At 43.5% G+C, this 10,163-nt stretch overlaps 2 protein-coding genes across 4 annotated transcripts; one reads left to right on the top strand and one right to left on the bottom strand.

The window, feature by feature from the left end:
* Positions 1-358: 358 nt before the first annotated feature.
* Positions 359-6,696, top strand: LOC147156010 (zinc finger Y-chromosomal protein 1-like). Of its 2 annotated transcripts, XR_015092085.1 has the most exons (5): positions 359-508; positions 1,510-1,718; positions 1,800-2,102; positions 2,186-3,651; positions 5,640-6,696. XR_015092085.1 is itself a non-coding variant. In XM_086066057.1 (4 exons), the coding sequence occupies exons 2-4, from the start codon at positions 1,517-1,519 to the stop codon at positions 3,463-3,465; spliced, it is 1,785 nt and encodes a 594-aa protein (XP_085922183.1). In that variant the 5' UTR covers positions 359-508; positions 1,510-1,516; the 3' UTR covers positions 3,466-5,186. The 2 variants fall into 2 exon arrangements, 1 of the variants encoding a protein (XP_085922183.1); XM_086066057.1 differs by lacking the exon at positions 5,640-6,696 and having other exon boundaries at positions 2,186-5,186.
* chodl (chondrolectin) lies at positions 4,326-9,964 on the bottom strand. Of its 2 annotated transcripts, XM_086066066.1 has the most exons (8): positions 9,772-9,964; positions 6,545-6,720; positions 5,974-6,116; positions 5,751-5,908; positions 5,622-5,672; positions 5,302-5,346; positions 4,896-4,992; positions 4,326-4,829 (listed from the first exon to the last, which is right to left on the bottom strand). In XM_086066066.1, the coding sequence occupies exons 1-8, from the start codon at positions 9,908-9,910 to the stop codon at positions 4,763-4,765; spliced, it is 876 nt and encodes a 291-aa protein (XP_085922192.1). In that variant the 5' UTR covers positions 9,911-9,964; the 3' UTR covers positions 4,326-4,762. The 2 variants fall into 2 exon arrangements, with proteins under 2 accessions (XP_085922192.1, XP_085922191.1); XM_086066065.1 differs by having other exon boundaries at positions 5,622-5,908.
* Between the last annotated feature and the right edge of the window lie 199 nt (positions 9,965-10,163).

Here is a 10,163-nt window from a genome sequence, read left to right as displayed (position 1 = left end):
TGCGATCCTCTTGCCATTTTGTTGGGTTGTCATGTCATCATCAGCCACCTGTCAATCATCCGTATGACGATCCAACTTTTTGAGAGCATTTCCACTTTGTAATGTGTCAATGTGACGTCATAGAATGACCAAAAAACAACTGTTCTTTTGCTGTAGATGGAGACTGTGTGTGTGTGTAACATAATACAATGCTTTAAATGTGTAATGGTAATAGTTTATGCTTTAAAATCATTTGAAAGAAAGAAAGAAAGATGAAAAACGACATCCATTGACTGATAAATTACATTCCCGGCCTAATCCACAGGGGGCGCACATAAGCCGTAGAACTCGAGGAATTCACTTCCGGACGAAGACGAAGAAGAAAAACAAGCCGACGAAGAAGAAGACCACGAAAATAACGAAGAAGTGTACTTGTTTTTTTGGCGCACTTGTTCAACAATTGCGTTATAATCTTGAAAAACTTTTCTCACCTTGTGTCGCTCGCTCGTCGTCAGACTGCTCGACGCAGGTAAGAACGCATTACTTGTTATCCGAATCCTTTTTCTTGTTTTGCTTCCGTTGTTAGCATGAAGCTAATAGTTTCTTCCAGCACTAAGTTGACTTGTTGTTCATCCGATCACTTACGCTGAACAATAATAATAATAATAATAATCCAACACAAGTTAACGCTCACAATACTTTTATCACTCAACAAACTTTGACGTCGCATTCAAATGTCGGCTTGATGCCACACGTACGTTCATTCATTCTTTAACATTCAGTCATGTATGAATCAATAACGGCTTATTTTTTTAAGTAATTGATGTATTTGTATAACGACTTTCATACTGAAAAAGCAGTATAAAGTAATTGTCGAAAAAGCTCATAAATATACGTGAAATTCCTCATATCTAAAAGCAGTTCTAGTTTAGGAGTGTTCGAGAGGCGAGGTAAAGTTTGGGATATTCGACAGACGTTCGCTCCAAGTGGCCTCTCGGGGAAACAGCATGAGATACGCCTCTTGTTTTCCCATTTCACATCTCTAAATAATTTCTATGAATTTTATAAAATAAAAATAAGCATTTTAGCTCAATGGTGTCCAGGTCATGTGACCCGTGGACTCGAAATCAATGTGGGATCATGCCTTCTATCGGTACTCGCCCAGCCCTAAAAAATATGATTGTAAAGTTTGAAAAGATAGTTTTCAAAAATTGACTTTGGAAGCACGATTGAGTAATCGATTAGTTGAAAGTTTAGAGAAGCTTTTACATGCTATCCAGTTGGAAGGTGTTTTTAAACTTTTGACTGTTGCTCTACACAAGTCCACCCAAAAATGTAATCATTATAATAATAGTGTAAGCATCTGATTAAAGTTTATACATTGCAAATAATTGGTTAGGTTTAGGGAAAGAGACCTGTTAAATTCTAAATATAACAAAAACTAGTTTCCACCCCCCCAAAAAAACAGACCTGAGTTGGGTTGACTGCATCCCATAATGAGTTTGCATTGTTGTTGTGTGTTACCTTGAGGAGTGCGATGGCGTCTGCATCAGTGGCGCCCCCCGGAGGCGGAGATGAGCTCCACGTCCTGGGGAAGAAGTGGCGGGAGGTGGCCTGCCAGTGGGAGGCGCCAGCGGGCGGGACCCACGACATCGGTTGTCAGAGCGACACCGCTAAGAGTCGAGACGTCGGCGTACAGGCGGACCTGTTCTCTCGCCGGCTGTGCTGGAGACGCGCAGGTGGGCGGGGCTTCGGTCACATGACTTGAACTACTGGCAGAAACTTTCAACTTGTATAAATGCGGAATTCTGACTTTGCAGGTTTACCTGTTCGCCGTTTGCCGTCTAATAGTCAAAATGGCGCCGCCGCGCTGCCACAGAGCAGGAGCAAAGTGGTCCGAAATGCCATCAAAGCCCCGGAGGAGCCGCTCCCCAACACCGCCGCTTTGCTACCGCTGTCCAGTACACGTCCACAGAGGGTTCGGCGACCTCCCAGGTGGCGTGAAGATCTAAAGACGCCGCAGTCACCTGAACCTTCATCTGGAGGGGCGGAGCCAGATGACCAGCAGCAGGTGGTGGATGAGGAGGAGGGGGAGGGGCCAGTGTGGATTTCGGCCAAAGGAGGTGCGAAGGCAGTTTTATTTGTTTCTTGGAAAGTCTCAAAATGGAGATTTTAGCTTCACGTGTGTGTGGTTCTGCATCATCAGATGCGGCGGTGAAATTGGAGACCGGGACAAACGCATGCGACATATGCGGTCAGGTGATGAAGAACAAGTCCAGCCTGGCCCGCCACTCCATCATCCACACGGGCCAGAAACCCTTCGCGTGCCACCTGTGCGACCTTCGCTTCAACCGCCGCGACAACCTTCGCCATCACCTCAGCCGCCTCCACCCGGGCGGCGTGACCCGGCGCGAGAGGCAGCGCCTGATCCAGACGTGGCTCTGCGACGTCTGCGGGAAAACATTCCGCTGCAGGTCGGCGCTCAAGACGCACGAGATCATCCACCTGGGGGTCAAACCCCACCGCTGCGACCTTTGCCCCAAGGCCTACATGCGCACCAACGACCTCGAGCACCACAAGCTCACGGTGCACCAGAATGGCGGCGTCGGCGGGACGCGGCGTCGGCGGCGCTCCGGCTCCTTGCTGTGTCACTTCTGCGGCAAAGAGATGAAGTTCCGCTCGCAGCTGGCGACTCACCTGCTGACGCACACGGACGAGCGGCCGCACCTCTGCGACGTATGCGGCCGCAAGTTCTGCCGCAGTTACCAGCTGGAACGCCACAAGCTCCTCGTCCATCCCGACGGCGCCAGCGCCGCCGAGGACGAAGACGGCTCGCTGCAGTGCCACGTGTGCGGCAAGCGGCTGAAGACGGAGGCGCTCCTCGCCGCGCACTCCCGCGTGCACTCGGCCGACAAGCCCTTCCGCTGCTCGTTGTGCCTGCGCCGCTTCACGAGCCACGCCTGCATGAAGCGGCACCACGCACGCGCGCACCTGAAGGAGACGGCGCCGCGCTCGGCCAGCCCGCGCGTCGCCAATTCCTTTCGGTGCACCACCTGCGGCAAAGAGTTCAAGTTCCGCTCGCTTCTGAGCAACCACGAGGCCGTGCACAGCGACGAGCGGCCGCACGCCTGCGATTTCTGCCCGCGCCGCTTCCGCCGCCTCAGCCACCTCAAGCGGCACCGGCACGTGGTCCACCGCGATGGCACGCGCCTGCCGCAAGACTTCGTCTGCCACATCTGCGGCAAGGACAAGAAGTGTCGCTCGCAGCTGGACCGGCACGTCATCATCCACACGGGAGAGCGACCCTTCGCCTGTGACTTGTGCGCGGCGCGCTTCAATCGCCAAGGCAACCTGCAGCAGCACAGGAAGCGCATGCACGGCATTGGCCAAGCGCCGGAAGACCCCGACGCGCCGATCCTCTTCCAAGATCTCGACGGGGCCCCGGATTTCAAACAGGAAGAGGTGGTGGATGCGTCCTCCGACTGACCCCGCCCACTTCTTGTTGGGTCCCGGCCCCGCGTCAAGAAAACGTTTCTCTCATTGTCTGGAGGCTTTATGCAAGATGGCCATGCCCTTTCCGGTGGGCTTCTCCTCGTCAGGGTCCACCCTGGAAATGGTCGCCAACCAATCGCGGGCCACAAATACACAAACACACGTTCACAGTTGCATACAGTAAGTTTGCCATTGGCTCGCCCCAAATCACCCCCCAAAAAATCTGACATTTTTTACCAAGCAAAATTAAATTTGAATAACACTTGATATATTTGTTGATAGTGACTGCACAACATTAAATCTGAAATTTGAGGTCAATCAGCGCAGGGGTTTGAGAGCTACAGCTCAACAAATTTCGACTTTTTCAGCAAAAAGGGGCGTGGCCAGCTTCTTTTCAACCCATATCTCAGGAACTACTTGGTTAATCTTCACAAAACGGGTATTGTTGGAAAGGGAATTCAACGAGGATTCAATCATTTAAAACATTGGTGTATATTTTTGTAATATTTTGTTTTAGTTCCTGAGATATAAGGGTTCGAAGAAAGGTGGACCCTTTTGCTGAAAATACCAAAATTTGGTGCTTTGATTGATCTCAAATTTCAGATTTAGTGTTGTGCCATCACGATCAGCAAGTACACAAAGTTTGATTAGAATCAAAATCTTGATTCCATGATTTAACATTAACATAAGTTTCATGTTGTCACATGTTCAGTTTCACATCATGTGAAATGTGTTAAGTTTCACATTGGGACATGAGTTTCAAGTTGTGATCAATTTCAGGTTTTACTATAAGCTTCACATAGCGTGTTAAGTTTGAGGTCCACATTGGGCAAAACCAAACGAAGCAATTCCTTTTGCTGACTGGCAGCGTAAATGTGTTTTATTTTGAAATCGCATTTTTCAGCACTTGGTCTTCCTGCAAAAGAGTCAAAAATTCAGGCAAGCTCTCCCAAAAAAAAAAGGAAAAAAAAAGACCAAGTGAACATTTTGTTGTGTTCGGAACTTCAAAGTTTTCTAAATGATCCAAGCACTAAATCAAAAAATGTCAATTTAATGCATCTTGGCGGAAGGAACTAACCCTCAATCGGAAGGAGTGACACACTTTGAAGTGAGTTGGTTTTTTTTGTTGTTGAAATGAGTTGGTTTTTTTTGTTGTTGAAATATATCATCATTTACACACAAAAACAAGCTTAGCATGCGCTGTTAGCTCAGCAATCCAACAAACGATTCCACGTGACACTTCAGACTCCGCCCCCATCACCGGCTCCGATCGGGTAACTCGGACGTGACGTCACGGATCCGTGCCGTCACTTTTCGGCTTCTTGGCGATCCAAAGGTTGGCCTGCCTCCCTGCCGGGCTGTGGGAGGAGCCACACGGGTGATGTCATCAGGTTTGGCAACAATTGCGGAACAATATCGCCCACCTTGTGCTCAGCACGTGACAACAGCAAGTCCCGGCGGCCACCAGGATGAGTAGCAGCAGCGGGATGGTGGGAAGGATGACGTACAGCGCCAACGGGCCTGAGCGCGAAAGTTCATGAACGTTTCATGATGACATCACTGATGGGCGGAGTTTCGTTCACAGCAACCGCTCGTTGCCATGCAAAATTGACTTGTGTTGCTCATGCGCACTTCGGACCCAAATGTTTTCATACTTGGAATTTCCTCTTGCTTGTGAAGTTGAGCAAATACTAGAATATTGCAAAACACTGAAATGTTCTGCCTCCAAATCCTTTTATTGCTTTATTTTATTTATTTTTTAATTTAAAATCATTGGTTTTGTTTTTTTTAAATCATTGGTCGATCCATGTGGGTGGAGCGTGTGCGTACCTGAAGCTTCAGTCAAGGTTACGTGGCTGCCATCCAGTGTAGTCTCTGCGCGCACACACACACACACACACACAAAATGGCGCTGAGTAGGCCTACATTGGTACAAGTTGAATGGGCATTTTCAGCTTGGAGTGGTTTAAAAAAAAAAAAAGTTTTTTTGTTTACGCCTTTTTGGGAGGAATTTTGACAAGTTATATCGACCAAGTCAGGTCACTCGTATCTCAAGGTGGCACTGAGAAGTCGGAGATGTGAGCAAAATATGAAAATGGATGTAAAAGTTGAAGATAATAATGACGAGAGTTTGGGGTTTTCTCACGAACCTGTCCCCCTCCCAGCAGCCGTGGTACCAGGCTCCTCCTCCGGGTGGCGCTCTGCCAAAGAGACAAAAAGACACCGTCGGACTCGTAAAGCATGCAGGATGATGAATGCTGACAACAAGATGTGGCAACCAGGTTGATATTTGCAGATGAAATTGTGTTTCATGGAGCAGCGGTCGTCGTTCCATTGGTAGAGGTAAGCCCCGCCCACTCCCGAAATCGCACCCGGCTGGTGGTACATCACCACGCACGACTCGGCGCCGCACGACGGTTCGTCCATGTACCACTTCCTGTAGACAAACATCACTTCCTGTTGGCAAAGGACAGTTCGCGCACGCGCGCGCGGCCGCATCACCTGAATGACGCAGGGCTGCCATCGGTCCACCTGTAGCGTTGTGGGCAGGAAGTGACGCCGTCAGAAAGGTTGTGCTCGTCATCCACGCGGGTCAAACCGATCCAGAAATCGCCATCTGATATTCTCGAACCCGAACGCAATTCCTGAACAATCACCATCAAGATTCCTATCAACGTGATGATGATGATGATGATGATAGAAGCAATGACGTGGCAATGTTGATGATTATAAAGATGATGATAACTAGGAATGTTCGATACCAAATACAATAACACAAAAATGACAAATAATTTGAAAGAAATATCTATATATTCCAATATAGTATATTTACTTAAAAAAAAAAAGCATAATTGAAATTAATGGCAATGTCCTATTTCTCATTTCTACTTCCTAATTGTAAAACGGCCACAAGAGGGTGGATGATAAATAAGGCTGGTATCGGCACAGATACCGATTTCTAGTATTGGTACTCGCCCATCCCTAATGATACTGATGATGAGGATGGTGATGATGAGGATGAATATGAAGCTGCGGGTGAGGATGATGACTATGGCGGTGACGAAGGCTCAACCTCGAGAAGCATCTGGATGTGTTTTTGCTCCTGCGGTGTCCGTATGCTAGCCAGCTGGCCACCGTCCACGTGGCACGCGAGCTCCGCCTCCCTGAAGTCGACGCGGCTGGATACGTGCTGGAAGTGCGCCACCTTGTAGCACGCCCGCCTGGCCCCGCCCACACACACTCTTTGACCTGTGGGCGCACACCACTGATCTGTATATAATATAATATAAAATTATATATACATAAAAAAAACGCCTTACTATATTCATGATTTTTTTTTTTTTTAAGCCTTACTTTACAGTCGTAAAAACAAATGCCTTACTTGGTCATAAAAAAACCCGCCTTACTATATATACCATGGTCTTCAAAAAAATTAATGGTAAAAAAAAAAAAAAAGAAGCCTTAAAAAAATACTTACTATACATTGTTGTAAAAAAAAAAAAAGCCTTACTATTCATGGTTGTTTAAAAAAATAAAAATAAAAGCCTTACTATACATAATCGTAAAAAATAAATAAAAGAAGCCTTACTATACACGGTCGCTTAAAAAAAAAAGAATTAAAAAAATTAAAAGAAGCCTTACTATACATGGTCGTTAAAAAGAAAAGAAAAAAGAAGCCTTTAAAAAAGCCTGGTCATTTGAAAAAAAACCCGCCTTTTTTCTTTAAATAATAAAAAAAGTTTTAAAAAAATGGTTGTGTTTTTTTAATGAAAAAAAACGCCTTACTATACATGGTAATTTAAAAAAAATAAACTAAAAGTAAACAAAAACGCCTTACTCTACATGGTCGTTTACAAAACAAAAGTAAACAAAAACGCCTTGCTCGACATGGTCGTGTTTTTTTAATGAAAAAAAACGGTGTCGTTTTGGTCGTTTGAAGAAAAAAAACCCCGAACCCTAACCCTAACCCGAACCCGAACCCGAACCCGAACCCGAACCCGAACCCTAACCCTAACCCTAACCCGAACCCGAACCCGAACCCGAACCCTAACCCTAACCCTAACCCTAACCCTAACCCTAACCCTAACCCTAACCCTAACCCTAACCCTAACCCTAACCCTCTACATGGTCGTGTGTTTTTTTTATAAAATAAATCGCATGGTCGTTTTTTAAAATTAAAAAAACGCCTTACATGGTCGTTTAAAAAAAAATGCAACAAAAACGCCTTACTAAAAAAAAAAGTAAACAAAAACGCCTTACTATATATACATGGTCGTGTGTTTTTTTTAGGCAAAAAATCACCTTACTACATGGTCGTAAAAAAAAAAAAAAGTAAACAAAAACGCCTTATTTGTACATTGTCGTGTTTTTTTTTTTTTATGAAAAAAACGCCTTCATACTACATGGTCATTTTTTAAAATAAAAAAAATCTATATATAATTTTTTTTTAAAGCTTCTTTTTTTTTAACGACCATGTACAGTAAGGTTTTTTTTTTTTACGACCATGTACAGTAAAGGTTTTTTTTTTTTTTTCAAATGACCATGTAAGGCTTTTTTTTAAAGGCTTTTTTTTCCCTTTTTTTTTTACGACCATGTATAGTACGGTGTTTTTTTAAATGAAAATAACACCGTACTATACATGGTCGTTAAAAAAAAAAGGAAACAAACGCCTTACTATACATGGTCGGGTTTTTTTAGGAAAATTCACCGTACCATGGCCGGTTAAAAAAATAAAAAATAAAAAAGGGAACAAAAACGCCTTCTGGTCGTTTTTTTAATGAAAAAAAACACCGTACTATACATGGTCGTTAAAAAACAAACAAAAAAAAAGTTAACAAAAACGCCTTATGCATGGTCGTGTTTTTTTATGAAAAAAACACCGTACTATACATGGTCGTTAAAAAACAAACAAAAAAAAAGTTAACAAAAACGCCTTATGCATGGTCGTGTTTTTTTATGAAAAAAACACCGTACTATACATGGTCGTAAAAAAAAAAAAGTAAGCAAAAACGGCTTACTATATGGTCGTTTAGAAAAATTAAAAAAGGAAACAAACGCCTTACTATACATGGTCTTTAAAAAATAAATTAATAACTATGAAACAAAAATGCCTTACAAAAAAAAAGTAAACAAAAACGCCTTATTTGTACATTGTCGTGTTTTTTTTTTTTTTATGAAAAAAACGCCTTCATACTACATGGTCATTTTTTAAAATAAAAAAAATCTATATATTTTTTATTTTTTTTAAAGCTTCTTTTTTTTTAACGACCATGTACAGTAAGGTTTTTTTTTTTACGACCATGTATAGTATGGTGTTTTTTAAAATGAAAATAACACCGTACTATACATGGTCGTTAAAAAAAAAAGGAAACAAACGCCTTACTATACATGGTCGGGTTTTTTTAGGAAAATTCACCGTACCATGGCCGGTTAAAAAAATAAAAAATAAAAAAGGGAACAAAAACGCCTTCTGGTCGTTTTTTTAATGAAAAAAAACACCGTACTATACATGGTCGTTAAAAAACAAACAAAAAAAAAGTTAACAAAAACGCCTTATGCATGGCCGTGTTTTTTTATGAAAAAAACACCGTACTATACATGGTCGTAAAAAAAAAAGTAAGCAAAAACGGCTTACTATATGGTCGTTTAAAAAAATTTAAAAAGGAAACAAACGCCTTACTATACATGGTCTTTAAAAAATAAATTAATAACTATGAAACAAAAACGCCTTACAAAAAAAAAGTAAACAAAAACGCCTTACATGATCGTAAAAAAAAAAAGAAGCCTTTAAAAAAAGAAGAAAAAAAAGAAGTCTAAACTAAATAGTCGTTTAAAAAAAAAAAGAAGTCTTTACATGGTCGTTTAAAAAAAAGCCTTAATTTAATATACATTTTCGTAATTTTTTTTAAACACCCCCTTCTGGCTAGGGTACCCAAACAATTGCCTGCCTTGCCTGATGTGAAAGCTCCACCTGCGGCGCTAACACGCTCACACGTACATACATTAAAAAGTGCATTTAGAGTATGTCGACACACATTTAACACACGCCTCCATTTTCTAACACTCACATCATTTCACACCCATTAAGTGATTAGCTGCAGTGTCATCACTTTGCTGTTCAACACACTCAACACTTTTTTTCCCCAACTAGTGTGTGTGTGCGTGTGTGTGTGTGTGTGTGCGCGCGTTTCGGATACACTCCATGTATGGAAGACACACATATGGCGCACATGTACAATACGCGTTGCGGGAAATGAAAGGCGTGAAACCTGCCGGTCGTCTTTTGGTGGTGAAACTTACCACTTAGGACTCTTCCGCCGCGGACCGTTGTGACCAGCAAGACGACAACCAGGAAGGGGAGCCTCGGCAGGTCAAAGGTCATCTTCCCACTCATGTTTTGGTTTCGGGAAACATGAAAAAAGAGCTTGAAGGCGTCCATGTCTTCTTCTTGGTCTGGTGTCAATGTGCGGCACGGGTCCAGATGCTCACTAGGCCCGCCTCCTTCCTCAGCACTGCCCCCACCACCCCTCCCACACACACACACACACTCAACTTAATTGGCTTAGTGGGATAGCAGAGACGCTAATCAATAATAGCTCAATCGATGGCTTGCCTTGGCAGCATGATGACATCATCGCAATGATGTCATCACTGTGCCAAGCGAATCGAGTCAGTGCGGTGGGAATATTTTA

Source organism: Leptonotus elevatus, chromosome 21, assembly GCF_054856555.1.
Source record: "Leptonotus elevatus isolate MCC_2025b chromosome 21, RoL_Lele_1.0, whole genome shotgun sequence".
NCBI classification, from domain to species: domain Eukaryota; kingdom Metazoa; phylum Chordata; class Actinopteri; order Syngnathiformes; family Syngnathidae; genus Leptonotus; species Leptonotus elevatus.
Note: the sequence above shows the minus strand (reverse complement) of the source record. Positions and strands in the feature narration are given on the sequence as shown.